Source organism: Rhagoletis pomonella, unplaced genomic scaffold (genome assembly GCF_013731165.1).
Source record: "Rhagoletis pomonella isolate Grant_MI unplaced genomic scaffold, Rhpom_1.0 Rhpom_scaffold_00003, whole genome shotgun sequence".
NCBI lineage: Eukaryota > Metazoa > Arthropoda > Insecta > Diptera > Tephritidae > Rhagoletis > Rhagoletis pomonella.
Window position 1 is genome coordinate 73805167 of NW_023458557.1, and position 21743 is coordinate 73826909.

Here is a 21743-nt window from a genome sequence, read left to right on the forward strand (position 1 = left end):
GTTTGCAGTGAAGAATTCCTCTTTTATATAAATGCGAAAACGTAATTAAAGGAACTAAATATTTTTCCGAAAATTTGCATAAAAAAATAAATTAACAAAATGATTTAGCCAAAAAAAATCTAAGTATTCTAAAAACATTATTAAAATAATTTTTCTTTTCAAAATGTAATAATAAATAATTTTTTGCAAAAATAACTATTTTTTTTGTTGTTTTTAAAGGGCCAAATTTTAGAATTTCAACTGTAATTTTTTTAAATTATGTAAGTGAAACAAAAAAAGGTAAATAATAAACAGCTGACTTTTGAAAAAAATACCTGTTTATTTAAAAAATAAGATTAAACTAAATTATTCTCCTAACTTAATCTTGAATGTAATAATTGTAATAAAACAAAATATTTAGAAAGATTAAGATTACTCAAACTAGCACTAAAAAAATAGAAATATGTAAAAAAAAAATTTTAAAGTCATAAACTGAAATTTAAAACTTTTGCGAAATTATCTTCAATGTTAGAAAATACAATAGGCGCATTCCTGTAACTGGACTACGCCTTGAAAACCTCGAAATTCTCGAAACTTTTACTAAACTGTCAAAATTTATGCATGAAGTATTTTTGAGTTTTGAGTTTTAAAATTTTTGTTGTTTAAGGGCATTGCCCAAATATATGTATGTACAAACATATCTACATACATATGTGAGATAAAAAAAAAATAATTTTTAAATTTTTTTCCTGGAGTAGACTGCATTGCACAACAGCTTTGAAACAAATGAAAATGTATAAGTACATACATATAAGTATAAGTCAATTTTAAAGCTTAAAGTTTAAATATTTTTTACCGTTAAATTTTATGGGCATATTTATAGGGTTAGATTATGACAAGTTTTTGCATTTTTCTCCGGGGGGTATGTATTTAAAATTAAATTTATCTTCGCACGTTCTCACCATAAAATTTCTTTCTTAACACTTTTTGCACGCCCTTGCCTATCTGCAGTTAGCCTTCCTTGTTTGGTTGCCAATTGTTCTAAGTACATATGTGTGGATTGTAGGTTACATACTTTGCTGTATTTAATTTTTATTTTGTGCTTGTTGGTGTTGTTGTGGCGGTGCGACAACTGCTACACTTTTGTTCGCATCTAATGCATTTTGTGCAGTGACTATCTGCAAAGAAAATAAATCAAAAAGTGAATAAAAATAGAAAAAAAAACTTTATGCAGAAATTTTTGTTTTGTAATTGTAGAAATCTTAAACGAGTATTCATCGATTACAAAATTAGTTTACTTCATTCTTATAGAACTCTTCAACCTACCTTTTGCGCTTCTGCATTTCCGCCAGTGCTACGGCCAAATCGCAGACGGAGTGGCGCTGGTTTGCGTACTTCACGTTGGAATTCATTATCATCAGCAGCCAAAGGTTCGCCATCGAATTGACGTAGTGAGAGCAACATGTTGTGTAATTTTTCCGAAGTCAGCAGCGAGTTGAAAAAGTCCTCTGTTTGTTGGCGTTGTTCGCGGGTTTGCTGAAAGGATGATTAGAAGATTTATTATGTGATTGATGTAAAAACATTTCTTGGAATGAAGTAGAAATAAAAATAAAAAAAGATCTGGCAGATTTTCGTTATTCAAAATATCGATTTTGAGTCTACTTAAATACTTGCTTTTATACTAGAAATTAACCCAATTCGTTGCTCTGACGGAGCGCCAGACACTCAAAAGATTAACGGGGGAACGAACGTGGACGAAGATCCAAACCACGCTAAGACTAGGAATACATGCCGGATCAGTGATCGTTCCAGGCGGGCTTAGATCTATTTCCTTATACATATGACTATTTCTGTCGCTGGTTAAAATATCATATTGCCCCATGCGAAGCATGATTGATTAGGAACTGGATTGAAAATATTTTTCATTGCTGAGATAATACTTCTATAGCCATCTGCGCTTACAAGGCAGACATCAGTCGAATTTAGGTTAAGTACACTGCAGGCATAAGATGAATTCTCCTCTTTGATGTGCTTGTACGGTGACTTAGCCTAGGAGTATCAGTTAACACTCATTTTCCCACCAAAACTCTCTAAATGTATACCTACAGGCTGGACAGCGTTTTCTACCTTTTGTTAGAATGCTGTATACACTATGTATTATCTTCCAGTGGGTACCAGATATCAGGGCACTTCTGCATACTAGACTAGCCTAGAAGTCTTTAACGCAGCAAAACTCAGATTTAGGGATTGTATTTTGGTGCGGAAAGGTGAAGCCCAGCAGCCATCTTCTGGTATTTAGCTACGCAATCGGTGCCAACGCTAGGTACTCTCCTAATAATGGATCACCTCAGAATGCAGAGGGGAGTGCCATAGATGCTATAGCAACTTGAACAAAGGCCACAAACATCAATTAAGCCGGTCCTCAAGATAGCTCATGGCAATATCTTCATGGCAAGTAGCTTCGGAAAATTTGGAAATCATGCATATTCCTCCGTAACAGCAGCCAAGCCTTCGAAAAATGTCCGCCAGCTGCATTGTATGCTCCTCTACTGAAATTAACTCTTACAAATAAGCTCGGGATTCCTCGAGATCGCCACCAAGAACACGGCTGTTGGATAATTGATATGTTGCACTTATACACTGAGAAAAAATCAACCAAAAATTTGTTAATATTACCAAATTCAAGCTTGAAAATGAATCAGTGTGATTTTTGGTTAATATTAAGAATGCCTTGGTTGATGTTTTCAACAAACCACACTTTTGTTTACTTTAATCAAACTCTTGGTTGCCGAATTTTTCGTTTGAATACGTTTATTTTCTGCACTTCACAGGTGCTTTTTCATAATTCAGAGATGCAAGACAAACATTTTTATTATCATTTTAACAAGTTGCCTCTGACGAGATTTGGTCCCGCATCTTCTGAATGTTGGCAAATAACAGCAAGCATCTGTGCAAACTCAGCTACAGCCGCTTTATAAATCTGCCTTCAAATGTTCTACTTGAATCAATTTTCTTCGTCGGTTGATTTGATTCTGCACTTCACAGAGGCTTTTTCGTAATTAAGAAAAACCAAAAACAAAAAAATAAAAGTTATGTGTCGCACTGACGACATTCGTACTGCTGGAACCCAACAAATAACAGAAATCACCTCTGCACTTACAGCCACTGCCATACATATGAATTAGTTCTTAAATGTTCAACTTGAATCACATTTCTTACAATCGGCTTATTAACCATGAAAAAATCAAACCATAAGTTGGTTGAAAAAACCGTTGTGTTTTTGGCTCAGTGTATTAAAGGTAAATACCTGAAGACGCTTTATGAATTGACCCAACGGTATCTTATTCTAGTTACGAACTGGGCGGTCAAAAGTGGCCTCACCATCAATTCCAGTAAGACGGAACTAGTCTTATTCACTAGCAAGTATAAAATCCCCGACGATGTTCTTCCCTCAGTTGGAGGTCAGCGCTTACAGCTGTCTGACAAGGTCAAATGTTTGGACCTGATCCTTGGAGGCCAAACATAGAGGAAAGGGTAAGGAAGGCATCAGTGACCTCAATTTGCTGTATGTTTTAAGGTGCCCTAGTCTGGTGGAACTCACTGGAAAAGGCTAATCTACCTAAGCAGCTAGAGCGAGTACAAAGGGCTGCTTTAATTAGCATTAGTGGGGCATTGGATGATCGACTTTGAGACTGGTCACTCTGCAATTCTAGGGGGCTTTGATTTTATCCCTGTTCGTACGGATTACTGCGCCACCGAAATAGCTCCAAGAAGCTTCTTCACACTGCCACTGCCCACTTTCCCTCAAGGGGGATTGGGTTGGGCGCGGAGCTTTTGGAGAGGGGGAGCAGTGAACTTCTTCACAGGTGGATCGAAACTGGACGGCAGGATTGGTGGTAGGATCTCTATGAGTACCAAGTTCAGGCTCCCAGACTCTGCAGTGTATTTCAGGCGGAAGTGGCTTCTATCAAGGAGGCGGTGGATTCAATGCTCCGGAGTTGCTGATAGCCTAACTTGGCGCTCTAGTTTGGTTAAGGGCTGTCTGCTCTCTCCCTCGGCCTCGTCAGAATACTTCTGTATTAGGCTTATTTAGGTTCCGGGCCACAACGACTTTGAGGGGAACTGCGTGGCTGATGAATTGATCAGGAAAGCCACTCGTAAAACGTTATCGCCTGATAAAGAGCGGCTGGGTGAACTCTTTGATAGATGGGCCTCATGTCAGCTCGGCGCGAACTGGGCGAAAACCAGGACATGTGCGATCGTAAGGTCTTTCTGGCCGAGGGTGGACAGGGGTGGACGAGGGCACTGGTCAAATTCATAAAGGCATATCTCTCACTTTTACTGGGGGCTTAAATAGGTCACTGTCCAATCGGTATTCACGCAGTAAGGCTGAGCATATTGTCGGACCCTGTATATCGCAGTTGCCGGGAAGATGACGAGGTGGAAACAACACTACCTTCCTAGGTTCCCCACCTTTGCGAGGCTAAGGTTGTGGTACTTTGGCTCTCACATCCTTAATAGATCCGAGGAGCTCTGGGGCATTGAGATTTTCCGAATTTGTTAAAATATAACCGGTTCGGGACGTTTTATCGATTAAGTATTGAGAGCCGTTCAGAATGTGGTATTGTAAAGGACAATCTCCAAATTGTTCAAGTGAGCCGCGGTTGCACGGAGCTGCCACCTAACCTAACCTAACCTATCTTCGGGAGAAGGGAATATCTTTCTGCTGTTAGATCTTCTGGAAGAGCATGAACATTTTAACCAACCGTACTTCTTCTTCTTCTTATTTAGTGCTCTAACCGCATTAACAATTATGGGCGAGTTCAACAAAGTACACCAGTCGTTTCTCTGCTGTGCCAACTGAAGCCAATTGGAAATGCCAAGTGAAGTAAAGTCCTACTCCACATGGACTTTCCAACGACACCACGAGTGGCGCAGGCCATATCCGGGTTATAAAAAAACACCAAATCTATTGAGGAAATTTGGCGTAACTATACAAAATTAACTCTCAGGCCAAAGATTAGCTTTTTTTTTAAATTCTTATTTATTTCTCTTCTATCAAATGTACTCGTAGGTTATAAGTAAGGACCGAATGAAATTTTGATAATTAGCAAATGGTTGAATCATTGAAATAAACATCACTTTTTAAAACCAATTTATTAATTTATGCATTAGCCTAGCCACCCACTCTACCTACCCAAAACTAGCCTACTCAAACTGGCAAATAAATTAGTATGTAAATATATGTTCGCATTTCCGTTTCATTAAATTCCACTTACCTCTAATTCGTCATCAACATTGTTCTGTATTCTCGGCAAGCTGCGTCCGAATCGTAAACGTTGTGGCTTACGCACAACACGCTCAAAAGCGCTCTCCATAATGTCCTCTGGATATTCATCGCCAAAAAATGCAGTTGCATCCTCTGCATCGGCAATGCCACCATTGTTGCTCACACTTGCCAAATCGTTCATTAGAGCATCTAATTCGCTGTGCAATGGCATGCTCGGGTCGCTGCGACGCCCGAAACGCAAACGCAATGAAGGCGAACGGATTGGCTTCTGATTGACGTCGCCAAACCAACGTTTCTCGGCGGGCAAATACATATCCGGATCGCTGCGGCGACCAAAACGCAGCCGCAGGGAAGGAGAACGTTGAGCTTTCCGTTCGACCTGATGGTTAGGAAAAACTACAGGACCGGCATATTCACGTTGCAGTAAATTGTCGTACAAATTATTGATGACATCTGAGGAGAGGACGAGGGCGACGGCGAGTGCGAGTGCGAGTGCCCGGGGTGAAAAAAGAGAATAATGCAAAGTAAGTTATTATGCGTGATAAATGTGTGTATGAGTATGCCATATATGTATGTATGTATATTAGTATATTGCGTATACGCACTGTTGTCCGGTATATCAGCACAGCAATGCTGCCAGAGCAGTGCGCTCAAACAAATAAATGCGAGCGCATTCATTAACGGTTGTGAAAGACACATGTTGATGCTTTTTTTGTTTTTCGCTTTTGTATAGATGTCGGTTTTTGGTGCTGCTGTTGTAGCTGTTGTTGTTTTAAAGTTGTTGAAACTTTTTCGATAGCTGCAAGTGGAAAAGGAGAATGGAAGAGAAATCAATGGGGTGTATTCTTGTTTTCGTGCGAATCGAAAATTTGAATTTTTTTTTTTTATACAAAGTGATAGGAAAATTTCATGAACGAAAACAAGAATACGCCTCAATATGTATTTGAGTAATCGACAAAGAAGTTTACAAATACTTTAAATTTAACAAAATTGAAAAGTTAAAGTTAAGAGTTTGAAGTGCCTTAGCTGGATTAAAGGTGTGGCATTCGCAGTTGAAGGTCATAAGATGCTTTAAAGCGATTTAAGTAAACAGTGTATTGGATTTATTCATGGCTTTGTAAATTCTTAATACAGTAGGAAATCATGAGTTTTTATATTCTTTTCATTACTTCAACTTTGGTGAGTCAAGTAATTTTGTTTATAGCTTTTGGCATTCAAAATCTGATTCTCGACTGTCAAATGAATTCAGGATTGTTTGAGGGAATTGGGAACATTTTTTCTTTGCTTTTTTGCAAACTTTTATTTAACTTGCAATGTTTGTCTGGGTCAATTCTTGCAAAAATTTTTTAACCTAATTTCCGATGATCAAAAGACTTGAAACTTGAAACTTCAATCCGCTGGTGGCGTAGGAGTCGAGATATTTAAAAACTCCGTATTTATAGTCCGATTTGGTTCATCTACATTTAAGCACAACTGCTCGAGGATAGAATCATTATTTTGAGGATGAACCATCGACGAGCACAATTTACGCTGAACTGCTATAAGCACTCCCCCGCCTCTGGACAGGCCCGACCTGATTTCGTCGCGATCCTTACGATAAACATTATATAGATCGGGATCGAAGAATTCTGAGTCATAGAAAAGAAGAAATTAGGAGTTAACCAGCTTTCGACGATGACGAATATGTCAAAATCCAAATGTGAGCTCACTCTACGGACTACATCAGCTTTAGTTCTCATTCCAGAAACGTTTTGAAAATAAATTTTGATTTTACTATGTGCAACCACACTAACAGTGCTATCGACTGGCTTTGTATTGTCAGCTGGTTCTGATGATAAACAACTACACGAGGGCGCATGAGCTACTTCAGTTGCATTTGTTGCGGCAATTTTTGAAAAAAAACGGAAAGGCCGAACAGAAACATTAGCTGGCCACAACTCAGGCCTCATCAGATTATCGAAGTTGTGGGCGCAGACCCCAAGCTAAAAATTCACGTGTGTTAGTGATTCCAGATTCGACTCTTTTTTAACGAGCTTGTAGCAAGAAATGCGTCGCTTATCAATGCCAGTGTGGTTCCCCACACATGTTATCACAAGAAACTGGCTTGGCAAGAAAGATGACAAATGCAACCACTTAAATGGAGTTGCAACACCTAGATCACTGCAGTCACTGGATCCAACCACACGCACCGGCTTACGACTTTGCTTCCTTCTTTTGCTCTCCACTGTCCGCCAAGGGGTAGGAGAAGGAGAGGCGGGCACATCCGCGCCAGTAGCATTAACAGCATCAGCAGATTCAAGTTCAGCATTAACAACGTCAGTTTGATCACAATTCACAGGCGGCGAAACGTCGACGTCAATAACGACGGCAGATGACTGCGCAGCAGCGTCACTTTCAGCTGCTGCGCCGATTGTTGACTTCGAGTTGGTGACAAACACTTTGTTAGCAGTAAGTGAGGATCGCGTCGAAACAGCTGTAGACACAGCACTCCCACCATTAGTACGAAATAACATGTGCGAGGGAGAGACCGCACTAGAAGACTCAGGAGCAACAAGCAGGAAAACTATTGCTATTGTTCACACTGCCTGCCGAGGCCTTGGGCGAGCAAGCAACATGCCAAAATTATCAATAAGACTTCTACAAATCCCCATAATTTCGTTTTGATTTTTTTCTTTGTGACACGAGATTTATATATATATATTAGTTAATATTTGTTGTCTTTGTAAAATTAAAAAGTTTAGATGTTTTAAAAGAATGTTCAGTTCTTTTCCTACTAATTGTTAGGTCTCTTAACGAAGTATCTAAACGAAAAATAAAAATTTACCTACTTTTTATTTATATATGCTCTTAATTTTGTCAAAATTTATTAAAAATTAGGGTTTCCGCCAAAAAAAGACTGTCGCTATTTAACAAAAATTATACACTATATCAAAACTAGGTTCATTTTTTATGGTACTAAAAAAAAGTGTAATATCTTAGTTTTTTAAATTTTGGCAATACCATAAACTTAGCTCTTTGCAACTTTTTTGAAACTTAAGAAATATGGCTTAAACATGCATATAATTCTTACAGTTCCGGCAGGAAAATCTGAAACTTCTCCACAGATTCTATGAAAGTACTTCAAAATAGTAAATAAAACATCAACTACTCTTAAAATTGTTTTTATTTAACTCTACCAAACTTTCGTAATTTTGGTAATTCAAATAAAAATGTCTCGGAAGTTTTCGATAACCCAAACAACTTTTCCATAAAAAACATTTACCAAAAATTACAGTATTGGCCAATACAATAGCACCCCCATTTCAAAGTCATATTGTTTGCCACTCATGTTTATTTATTTATTTTTAAGAATTTTCAATTAAAATACAGTTCATTCTCTGACAAAACTCACATAAACTTAAGTTTAAAACTTTTTAAAAGTCCGCAAAAAAGTGCAACAAATTTTCACCCAAATTTCAAACTTTTTTCTCAGAAGCGGTAGAATTTTTTTGAATACACAGTTTTATAGCCCATTCGATTTTAGTCTAATAATGTGCAAGTTTCAAGTGGCTAAAAATTACCGTTGATTTTTTAGATTTTTTTTCGCCGAGGATGTTGCGGGTTTCTGCCATATAAAAATAAATTGTGTTTAGTCGTTATATGGAAGCAAATGAGATAAATAAAATTCTAAAAAATCAACGGTAATCTTTAGCGACTTGAAACTTGCACATTATTGGACTAAAATTGAATGCGCTATAAAACTGTGTACTCAAAAAAATTCTAGAGCTTCTGAGAAAAAATTTTGAAATTTAAGGGAAAGTTTGTTGCGCTTTTTTGCGGTCTTTTAAAAAGTTTAAAACATGGGTTTATATGGGTTTTGTTAGAGAATGAACTGTATTTTAATTGAAAATTCTTAAAAACAAATAACTAAACATAAGTGGCAAACAATATCGCTTTGAAAGGGGGGGGGGGTGCTATAGATATGTCCAATACTGTATATCTGTTTTTTGTGTTTTGTAAACAAAACTATTAAGTTTCAAAGCAATACACGAAGAACTAAAGTAAAAGTCGCTCTTCCGTTCAACAGTCGTACCTTAGTACTTCAGAGATGATAAATTGAACTTCCAAATCTATTAAAGGCACTATGTTAGATTTACAAAAATATATATTACTTAAATATTCTAGGCACTTAATTTTATTTTAATTTTGCCTTTGGGACATAGCACTGTGAGACGGTCTCCCGCATTTTATTTCATATGAAATTCATGTTTATATGGAAAAAGTGTAGAATCCAGCACGAAAAGAAATTATTAAAAATGGACGCGACTAAAATTATGTGGGCTATAAAAATGTTGTAAAGGTTTTAAAAATATTCATGAATTTTGGAAGTATTCGAATTAATTTTCTAACTCTACTTTTGGGTGACCATTAATAATATGTGCTTCATTTCCAAGGGCCCGAACTAAATCAACTTCGAATTGACTGCTAATTCTATTCAGAAGAGTTAATTATACTCTCTAATCCGCTACGACCATATTGTGAATGACTCCTGAGCGATGGTAGCAGCCATGGTGGTGATTTTTTAAACTAGTGGCATCTCTTCTAAATGCAGTCAAGAAATAAATCCTTCCCAAACCCATTTCGATTGATGCCATCTTGCAATAATTCATTTCACTTATTAAATAATTTGAACTAAACTTTTCCGACAGGTAGCAATTCTCAAAAAATTCTAAATATTTAAACAAAAGATTTCATAACACTATTTCGCTTGACACCGATATTTTAATATTTCATATAACTTGTGTAAAGGTTAACGAAATTCGAATTTTAAAGGAGGTGGCAACCCTCTGCAAACTTATTTTCTACTACTACCTTATTAAAGATCTTTCGTCCGACCCTCATATGGTGATATATATTCCAATAGCCTAATTTCTTTAATTTAAATGTTTAAACAGATCTCAACACTATTATATTTAGTAACGGTTATTCCTAAGTATTTTATAATCCAGGTCATAAATTATCTTTGTACAAAATTGCATTTTCAAACAAGTGACAAACCAGTTTGAAACATATCTTCGAAATTAAACCTTTTTTCGTTTGACACCTGTATTCTAATACTTGATTGAACTTATTAACTTAATTGGATTTTACTTTTTAATAGGTGGCAACTCTTTAAAAAAAAGTAGCTTATTTTTCAATCTAGGTTATAAGCTATCTGTGTGCAAAATTTCTTGGAAATCTCTCGTTTTATACCCCCATTAAAATATTTAATTTAACTGGTTAATTAAATTGATTCTGACTTTCTAAACAGGTGGTAGCCGCCTTTAAAAATAATTGTGAAATGAAGCTTTCTTAACCCTCTGTCCTTTGGTGCCCATATGAAAATATTTCGTTTAACTTGTTAAATAAGTTGATTTAAATTTTGAACAACCGTCAAACCATTTAAAAAATATTTTCGAAATAAATCGTTTTTGAACCTCTTTCATTTGAAGCACACATTGTTGTAATATTTTAGTTAGCTAATTAAATAATTGATTCTAACCTTTAAAAACCTCTTAAACCTCTTTTTTTCGAAGGACAAAGGAAAGTTTAATGATACGATTAATTCAAAATTTTTGTTTTCTTAAATTCATTGCAATGCAGTAAAACAATATGGGTACCAAATGAGAGAGAAACTTATTTAGAATTTAAAAACAAGAAAGTTTTTTTGTTTACAAGGACGAATAGGTATTGAAAATTTTACCTTTTTATGTTAATAAAGTTTGCAGGACGAAATTCGATGATGAGGTGGCGTGTATATTACTCCTCAAACAATAATTTTTTCAAAAATTAATATTGCAAATTTTCCAGGATATTTAAGGACAAAATTTTTAAACGACATTTTCCATACCCTTTCGTCCTTATACACCAAAAAATGTATTCTCTTATAATTCTACAGAATTTTTTCTTTTATATGATATCCTTATTTTTAACCTACATTGCACTGAATTTTTTAAATAATTTTTGAAATAATCATATTTTTTAAATTTCAAAGTGCTGACGTCAGAGAGAAAAACTAAGTACGCAGTTTTGCTATAATTTAATCACAGTTTTGCGAATATATTAATTTTTTGTGTGTGTAAAATTTACTGTCGCACGGTGTAATATGTATTAAATAGTGGGCTTTTCAAATTATTTTTTCAGTTCAATTTCATTACAGTAGTTTGGCATACATACATATATTTGCGTGTACAGGAAATTCACTTTTTCAACTCAATTTCTATGCTGGCACAAAAGCATGCAAAACGATTTCTGTATCCTTTCCAAAGCAATTATGTATAAACTCCAACTACTTAACACAATTACATATTCTCGCATCAACAAACAAATAAAATGCACATAAAAGGCATATTCATATGGATGTAGTAAGTTCCGTTTTCAACGCTAAACTAAACAAACGAAATTTGCAACGCCAAACCGTTTGACATTTGGTCGAGTAGATGGCATTACAACAAATGCGACGACGTAAACTTTATACATATGGCACATACAAGGCTGTGCTAAAGAGTACTCAGCTAAACATCCATATTTATGTGCATATCGCATTTGTGTGTGTGGGTGTGTGTGTGTGTGTGTGTGTAAGTTATGCATTACACCAGTTGCTTTTACGCTACTTGTCTGCTTTTCACTGTTTACACATTCCAAATTGTATGCAAATTTTATGTTCACTTTTGGTTTTGTTAAGTGTTGACATCATTTACGCCCTAACGCCGCAATGTATGCCACATATTTATTCATACTTGTTAATATTTAACTGCGAATGTTTGTGAATTTTACAACATTTAAATGGAGGAGACAGAGGTGGTGTGTGTGATCAAAATGTCATTTAAATCGGAAAATTGCGCTAAAAGTTTTAAAATTAAAGTGATCGGATGTTTTAGCAAATGGAATATGCGTGTTGTTGATGTGTAATGAGATGTTACTGTGCAAAACTTTTTGCTATGGTTTGTAATGTAGTCTTGTTGTTGGTAGGCCTGTATTTATTCTTGATCTGGATATCGATGCAAAAAAGTGTGGAACCGATTTCAACTCTCCTTCAGCAGGTCACCAGTCGTTTACACTGCTTGACATCGGTAATAGAGAATTTGAGGCCTGAAGTTATTTCGCTTGCCAACACGTAACTTGTAGCGACTGCGTTGCGTTCGCCTATTCTCTTCATTAAATAAAAAAGCAGTGTCGTTAAAAGATATCTATGTATGTATGTATCTACCACCCTGATTCGGCTTTCTATAGTATGCTCGCTCATCTCCTAACCTGCATATTTACATATTCCCTACAATATTTACATGTCCGGCGTTTGCAGCTTGCCCTTAACGAACTCAGTTCCTCCCCAAATACAGTTAGTCTGACTTGGGAATTTTTTGCGGTGTTTTTTAGTTGATCCAATTATTTAATTGATCGAGTCGGTAGGCAGCGTTTTTAAATCAGAAGTGAGTTTTTTGGGGAAGATACTGTGCCGAATTGACTTTCATTATTTTTTATTGTATTTTGTCTAAGGAATACCAGTTCCTCCTACCTACTTCCGACACTCACAACGGTAGATTTGTGTCCGCGTAAAAGTATTAGACCTTCAAATAACGCCTTCGTAACCAAACCAAACCGTGTCGACAACAAGTTTCTTGGGATGTTTCGTTAGGTTCCTTCGAATTTCTGTGCAGAGCAATCTTTTGAGACTCCATCTGCCGTTGGACTTTGCTTGTTCTTTACCTTGGCAACCTTACCCCTAATCGCTGGTAAGTAAGCCTTTGTTGTCCTGCTGGAGGAGCTGCACGAACCCTGCCCAGACTCGCGGTCTTTTAATAATATCGTCCATGCATATGCCCACCAAGTTGAACACATACCACAATTGCCGCTTGAAAAGATTTGAGGAGCTCAAATTAGTACAGCACACGTGCTATCCCCAGCCATAAACGGATGTTACAAGTTCAAGGTTTGGATAATTAAATATTTACAACCTCTAAGTGGTCTCTGGGCGTATTCATCAGTAGCGACTCCCAGTCGTCTGTTTCAAAAATAAGAGATGCAGACTATATAGGATGTTGGAAGCTCGATGCGTTTTCAAGTGTTGTAGAAAAATTTCCCTCTGTGACTTCAACACTCTGTGATTTCAAAAGGTAGCGCGCAAACTGAATTAAAAACAATAACTTTCGTACAAGGACCCTTCCTTTATAACAAATAAGCATACTGCTATAGTGCACGCAATATATGTATTGGCTTTATTTGTAGACCCTAGCCTTAAAACCTTTCCCATTATCCGAGGTATGGTGAAAAAAGTTACATCTATGTACCTTCGTTATCGATAATATAGTAATGAACATAGAACCTACATATGGGAAAAAATAAAGTCGACTCTAAAGCTAATGTCAGCTTTTTAATATCAGTTTCAATGGAATACCTGTCAAAATGCTATAACTAACTTTAGAGTTGACTTAATTTATGGAATCTGTTGACAATCGATAGATCAATCAATTTATATCAAAATGCAGAATTTCTGACAATAATGTTACCCGAGTTTGCCATGATTAACGGAAAAAAAGTCACAGGCAAAGTGAAGATCAGCCTTATAGGATTTACTTGGACGTCTCCTCGTTCTCAAGCCACATACGGCATTTAGACTCTGTGCCCAGTTCCTCAAGCAGCACACTGGTGTATAACTTGGTGTAGATTTGTGAATTCTGGTACAATTAACCAAATTTACACCAAAACTCGTAAATTTACACCAAGTTATACACCAGTGTGCTACTTGAGTCAATGCAGTGGCAATGATATGGTTTCCGTCACCCCAGCCAGAACTTGTTTGTAAAATCTCATTGACTAGTTTTTATGTAAACTGTGCCTTCTTTTGCTCTGGTCATGGCTATCGTTTATGTTATTTAGGTTAGGTTAGGTATGCTGGCCAGCCATAACGTGGCTTCGCAGAAACCATTAAGGTCCATACCGTTACCAGTTACACTACGACCACTTTAGACAGCTAATCGCTGCGAACCAGGAGCAATGTTGAAGAACATCGCAGTCCTCTTGACAAACTGGAATAACTTGTTATATCCTACCTTGACAGCGGCTTCTAGATTAGGTAGAAAACCTGCTCCCAGTAGACTAGCCCACAGTCTGCTAAGGGCAGGGCACTCGCAGAAGATGTGTTCTACTGTCTCCTCCTGCGTTCTGCAACTCCTACATATCTTATCGTTTGTCAGAACCAGTTTATAGGCGTGCAATACCAGCAGGAAATGTCCAGTTCCTTGCATCTCTAACTGATTTGGGCGAACCTAGCCTGTCCTCGACTAACTTTTAAAAGTTAGTAGTATCCCCTTAAAAGGGCGTTTTCGAACTGGCTGCCGAGATAGGTCGATCTTCCACTCAGCCATCGATATAAGCATAATCCGAGAAGGATGACCTCTGAAGGACTCCTCTATCCTGTCAGCTCTACGCCAGGCTCGGAATAGAAAGTTAAATCAAGAACGCTGTGCCACGTTGGTCCCACGAATGTGGGAATCTTGCCGCTACTTATTAGCTACGCTTAAGTTACTATGAATAATGCAACAGAGTAAGGACTCATCTCGTTCAACCTCATGTTGGTAATAATCATTAAAATGTATTTCCCCAGCCTACTAATTGGAAGAAAATTTAGCCTGAACCAAACTACAAAGTAAAATGTTAATCATACGCAATGCCCTCCGCATGCGCATTTAATTCGCTAAAAAATTATTTATCATAAATTGCATATTTACACCTAAAAGCTGAAACACAATCAATTAAGTAAATATACTCAAGTTAGTACGTAACAGTTAGAACTCGAGATGAGACTTATGAACATACATGTGTATATACAGACACGTGTATATAATGCTGCTTGATGAAGAAATTTTGCATGCGCCAAGCTATAAGTAGCTCGTAATGTAGCATACTCTAGCTTGTTGTGCTAACAAAAGGCAGTTACACGGTCACTTCAGTTTGCATTTTTTATTTGCGGAACATTTAGAACGATTCGCGCACTCCGATGTCACCCCGACGGATTGACGCTGCACATAATAAGTGCAGGCAAAATTGCATACGAAAATATCTAAAATCAATTCCTTGCATTTTACCTATGTAAGTACTACGCCCTACTCATGTGCTTCATTGTAATTTTGCGTAAGTGTGCCTTAACTGTGTGTTTGCGCTCATTTTGTCATAAATTCAACTGAAACTTATGTAAATTGAAAGAAATGGAGGTGCAAAGCACGTACATTATTTTGCATGGCATCGAAATTCGTGAAATATGTGCATGGCCATTGACGTGCGTTGTAAGAAAATCATTGGATTTTGAATGTAAAAGAATGCGTTGATTTGTAGGTGTTCGATGTTAGGTGATTTGTAGGGGGTGTAAAAATTGGAAGCTAACTAAATGTGTCAGGTACATAAGTAAGATACTACAATACCGTTATGAATCGAAGTGTATTAAAGAACAAATTTATTAAAATAGAGTTACCACCCAAATAAAATATTAAAGTTGATTGATTTTGTAAATTCGATGAAACATTAAAATATTGGCTTCGTAAAAACCGTTTAAATTAATTACATACATTAAAAACTTTTTTGAACAGTTGCCACCTTCTTGAAAATTAAAAATTTTTTTAAATGTAAAAAAATTTAAATAAATCTTACGTGTTGATTGCGTAAAATATTTCGATATGGGTGACCAATAATAGATATTTAAGAACCGCGATTCAGAATCCAATTAAAATAATGTTGCCACCTAAAAATGAAAATTAAGTAAGTCTGATTTTAACCAAAACTTAAGAGCATGAGTTTCAAATAAAAATAGCTTAAGAATACTTATATTTTGAACTTTGTGTATTTAAATAGGGAGACCACTTTCATAAAAATAAAAATTATTTGAATGGAGAAAATAAAAACAATTCAACAACACTGTTCTTAAATAAAAAATAATTTAGACATTTTGGTGAAGCATTAATTTTGACTAGTGCTGATACCTACGAGAAAATTTAAAATCACTCTTGCACGTAGAATGAATAAAATAGAATTGAAAAAATTTTAGTTGAGAGCTAAATTTAAGCGAAGTTGCCACCTGCCTAAAAGGTTAAATAAAAAAGATGATAGTAAAGGTTTCAGAACAGGAGTGTCATGAAATAGAAATGCTTAAGAATTCTTATATTCAGAACTATGTTAAGAGAGTTGCCACTTGCATAGAAAATTACTTGAATTTGTAATATTTTTTAATATACATATATAATATGGGTTCTAAGTGAAACATATTTAAGAAGATTCTGATAGAGAATTAAATTTTAAGTAGAATAGACAACTACGTATTTTAAAAAAGGGTAGTCAACTCATGAAAAATTAAAATTATTTAAATATATCTAAAAAAAAAAAAATTAAAAAAAAGGTTAAGTTAAAAATTAATTCAAAGTGGTGCTGCCACTTTGATGAAAAACTAAAATAAATATTATCTGTAAATAGAGTAAAATATTTTTACATGGCTACCAAAGAAAACGTATTTAAGAATTTTGATAGTTCAGAATCACATTAATTTAACGAGTGTTGCCACCAACTTAAAAAATGAAAAATAAGTGAGCAGCCCACAAAAGTTTTATAAAAGGAATTTTCAAATGAAATGAAAAATGCTTAGCACTAGTTATATTTAGAACCTTTTTAAATTAGAGTTACCACCTATATGAAAAAAAAAATAAGTTTTATAAAAGAAATTTGAATGAAATAAAAAATGCTTAACATCACTTATATTAAAAACCATTTTTAAGTAGAGTTTCCACCTAAAAATTAAAAAAAAAAAACAAAAAAAAATTTTTTAAATAAATGTAAAGCACACTAAAGTTTTATAAAAGATATTTAAATGAAATGAAAAATGCTTAACACTTTTTATATTTAGAGTAACTTTTTAAAGTAGAGTTGCCACCTACATATGTATATGTATAATAAAAACCACTTTTAAGTAGAGTTGCCATCTAAATAAAAAGCTAAAACAACTCAAATCTGTAGGTTTAGTAGAACTCAAGATTGGTTATCTAGTTTCACAATACAAGTACAAATTTAAACAAAAATATTATATTTTAGTGTGGTTTCCACTGAGAAGGGAAAGTAAGGCTTATGAATTTAGCATACAATTTTTAAAACTTATAAACACTTACCAGCAAAATGCTGGTGGCAACTCCACTCTAGCGCTAACTATTGTAAAGATTTCTCAAGAACTTGTGTGTCAAATTTTTCGAGAAAAAGGAAACGCTCTTAAAAATAACTTTCACAGCAACATTGGGCGGCTCCCGTTTATCTTCTGCTTTGAAAAGTTGAAGCCTTTCGGCAAATAAGCACTTATGTATAATATAATATTTCCTCATTATTAAAAATAAACCTTCCTTATTCTCAAACCAGCCAACAACACATCCTTTCAACCGTTCTACCAACCAACCTCCAAACATCAAACGTACGCGTATCTTATGCATATAGCCAGGAAACATGTCTCTTCAATCAAGTTACGTGCATTCTTGGTTCCTTGACTTCCTTATATTTTATTCCTGCATGTTTCCTTGCAACTTCTTTTCTTTTTTTTATTCACATCCTCTCAACCACTTATGCACTTGCAAAGCACAAAGCGCAAATATGTATGTATGCATGCATGCAAAGCATATTCTGTAAGTGCAAGAAAAAAATTTGTCATGTACCGCCAACAGTTGCGACGTGTTTTTTTCCAGCAGCTACAACTCCGACAACAACAGTTTCTGGTAAAATGCTGAAACGCCACTTGAATGATACAAGTTATAAAAGTTGCAATGCTGCGAGCATGGCCACTAGCAATAGCAATAGCCGTAGCAGCAGCGGCAGAAGTAGCAGCAAAAAGTGGCAAATGACAACGTCGACTTCATGATGCTTCTTGCTGCTTGAGGCATAAGTACGGTGACCATTCGTACCGATTTTGGCGGGACAGTACCGATTTTTAGAAAATTGTCCCCCTGAATATCTTTCAAAAGTCGGGACGTATAAGTGTCCCGATTTGTCATATTTGTACCGATTATGCCCCGATTTTCAGTATTTTCTTTATTAATTTAAAAAGAGTCTCCCTGTACTGGGACCCAAAAACAAATTTTCTTACAAACGTGGCAGCACATTCGTTACCACAAAGAACATAGAATATAGGGGAGCCATAAACATGCATGCACAGCATCCTTACTTTCTATGATCTTTGGTTATGTTTAATTCTGGTTTTTGTTAAGTTTTGTTTTTTTTTTCGTGAAACGATTCTAACTTGAGTTTAGTGAAATATTAATTCCCTCAAAAAATTCTGGATATGAAAAATATAAGCTGTAGATGCAGCGACAAAGATATAAATAGGGAAGAGGCATTTTAACATTCTTCGTCTATTGCCCTTTCGTTTATTTAATGTTTATTATTTTTTATGAAAGTGTAGCTCGTTATTTTACAAAGACCATGCAAGTCAAAATCTCAAACGATGTACAAAATTTGCTAAGTTCCACAAAGTTTCATCATAATTTTGAGCTTTTTAAGTAGATTTCGCACATAGCGGTTATGCAGTTTTGTAGCCCATTCAATTCAAAGTGAAAATTTTAATTAGCTTGGACTTACAGTTGATTTTTGGTATTTTTTTTTGTGAAAGGTATTGCTCGTTTTCTCGTTTTCTCCATTTGGCATGGAAGAAAACGCGCGAATAAGAAAATTGTCAAGAATCAACGGTAAGTCCAAGCCACTTCAAACTTGCACTTTGAATTACATGGGCATACTCAAAACAAGTCTAAAAAATCTGTTTAAAATTTTTATCAGCATTTTTTAAAATTCAAAGTTTTAAAATTTTGATTTACATAGTTTTTTTTAGATAGTAAGTAGTAGATAAAAAATGTTTAAACAAAGAAAACTAGCCAAAACCTGCCAAAATGTCTCTTCCCTATTGACATTCTCGCCACCGTATATATTTTGTGTATAAATGTTTGCGATCATTTTCGAGATCTTTTTATTTGTCTTTGTTTTGTTTTTAATAAAACTGTAATAAAAGATGTTATGTCTTTTTATTCTAAAAACAAAATTGTATGTTCGGATTTGATGCATTATAAATATCCTGATTTTTGTTCACAGAAATCTGGTCACCGTAGGCATACATAAGTGGAGTGAAATGAAGTTAGTGAAGAAGTGCAGTTAAATAATATGCAGTATAAATGTGCACATACATACATAAGTGTGTACATTTCTTGTGAACGAGGCATTTAAGGCTTGTTAAGTGTGCGAATATATTTCGCACACATTCTACTCCTCTTTTACGGCATTTCAGAATACACACATACATACATATGTAAGCATGTATGTATGTACATGCATATGTACACTGCAATGATAAAGTGCGAATAAAGGTCGGTATGTAGATAAGGCACATCCAGGCATAATTTTTTTTGTTGCCTTTCTGGTTTGATGCTGCTGGTTCGTTTGCCAGTTGCAAGCAACACTGGTTTATCATACAGCTACATACTTCACATTTAATGTAGGCGGGCATGTTGGCATACCTACACACACTGAAATTGCCGTGTCAAAATTTTCGTATTTGTGAAGAAAAACTTGAGGCGAAAACTTATACGATGACGAGGGCGAGTACATAGACCAAGAAGACAAAAACCAGAAAGAGGACTAACAGCAGACGAATACGAAGAGGACTTATTTTTTTTGGTTTTTTATTAAGGTTTCTTTAGGGTGAATTTTTACGTTTTAAAAATTTGTTGAAAAATATATCAGGCTAGCGCCATTTGTCTGCCGATCGAAAGTTTTTACAAAAACATAGTTTATTGAGAAATTATTAGGTATTAACATGTAATTTAAATTCCTATATGGGTGTTTCCAGCGGAAGGTCCACCACGACAAAAAAAATAAAAGTTTTATATCTAACGTATTTACGGGCCGATTTGTCTGCTTTTTAAAATATATACTGGCTATGTAAGTAGAATCATATTTGCATAAAATGGTCTTCCTAGGTGGTGCCAAGGTCGAGATATTTCGAAAAACCGTATTTATGGTCCGATTTGGTTCGAATTTGGCGTATGTGGTTGAAACATAATAAATCATAGATTTCCAATAAACTGACCCTGAATTGGCGCTTAAGTCAAAATATAAAGTATATTCTACATAAAAATCATGTTTTATTTGCGTTAAAAATTAATTTAAAAGCAATATTAACAAAAATATAACGATGGAAATTTATGTCACGTCACGCCACGTCACGTCACGTTTCACACTTGGGGTTGTAAAAGGGAATTGAAACAATTTGCATTAATTCAAAAAACTCTAAAAACAACTAGAATTGCTCCAAATCATATTAAAATAAGTTTCATGAAATTAGCCATCCACAATTCGCAGAGTTTTGCGATTTTGTAAGAAAAGAAAAAATCAACTTCCATTTTTTGTCACGTAACGACCCTCCCTTTAAATTTTTATATTTCAGGACCAAGCAGTTCGATTGATTTAATTTTTCGGTTAAATATAGAGCTAATTATGTGCTATACAATGACCCAAAAAAGTTAAAGAAAACAAATGGTATTCCTTTTTTGTATCACATTGAAATCGTACGACTGTCACGTGCGCCACCATGGGAATGCCCATATGCCAACATAAATTTTTCTACTTTAGTTTGGCGATTCAACCGAACGGCACTATGGCAAATGATAATCATCAATTACTACCTCTAATCGGTTGTCAGCCATGCAGAGTCCGCAAAAAACTCCGGACTCAAGTTATTATATTAGAAATTTTGGTTTGTATGACACTTGAGAAGTGCTTATTTGTGTAAATTTTTGAACATTCAGTAGGCGCTTGCTGTTACAAGTCGCCTAAGCATATGTAGTTCTAAAGCAGTTCATTTTCCTACAGGGTGTGTATATTCATACAAATGTTAAGTCTTAAGCGGCTATGTTATCGAAGGAAGTGTAATTCTGCGCTTCCTTTCCACTCATTCGAATAAGTGACTTCACAAAAATTGTTGGACGTTTTTTCGACTATCCCACGCTTCGATATAATTGCTTGGGACAACAAAGCGAAAAGTCATTATATGCAAGAGACAATGAAGTACTTAAATATGTACATATCATTCTATGTAAGTATGTATGCGTTACTATTGTGCTGGCGTAAAGAATTTAGTTAAAGTCAAAGTTAAATTGAAAAAATGGCAGCATGCAGAATGTCTGTCGCAGCTATATTTTTAATTTTTGAAATTTTACATTGTTTTAAAATTTAATTATTTGAAGTATCTTCAAAATGCTAAAATTAAATAGTGAAAATGTTCTTCTTGCCAAAACGAACCAATCTAGTGTAGTTAAACTAGTGTGCCACCAAATGAAAAAAAAAATTAAATTGATTATAAGATGAGGATGATTTACATACGAAACAAAAATTCCAATTTTCCAATTTTTATTGGCACACTCGAAATCCATCCTGAAATTGCTATATACCC

The 21743-nt window shown here is 35.3% G+C and overlaps 2 protein-coding genes across 2 annotated transcripts in view; both read right to left on the reverse strand.

Moving 5' to 3' along the window:
• Positions 1-691: 691 nt before the first annotated feature.
• Positions 692-21743, reverse strand: part of LOC118735509 (short neuropeptide F) — a gene marked incomplete in the record, with an annotated part of 205875 nt that continues 184823 nt past the window's right edge. Inside the window, 4 exon segments of the mRNA XM_036465306.1 lie at positions 692-1157; positions 1306-1515; positions 5259-5722; positions 5875-6068. Of these exon segments, the coding sequence (XP_036321199.1) occupies positions 1065-1157; positions 1306-1515; positions 5259-5722; positions 5875-5968 (861 nt within the window).
• The window catches only part of LOC118736364, a 162151-nt gene continuing 147659 nt past the window's right edge, over positions 7252-21743 (reverse strand). Inside the window, exon 2 of the mRNA XM_036466459.1 lies at positions 7252-7838. Within this exon, the coding sequence (XP_036322352.1) occupies positions 7252-7838 (587 nt within the window). The remainder of the gene's footprint in view (positions 7839-21743) is intronic.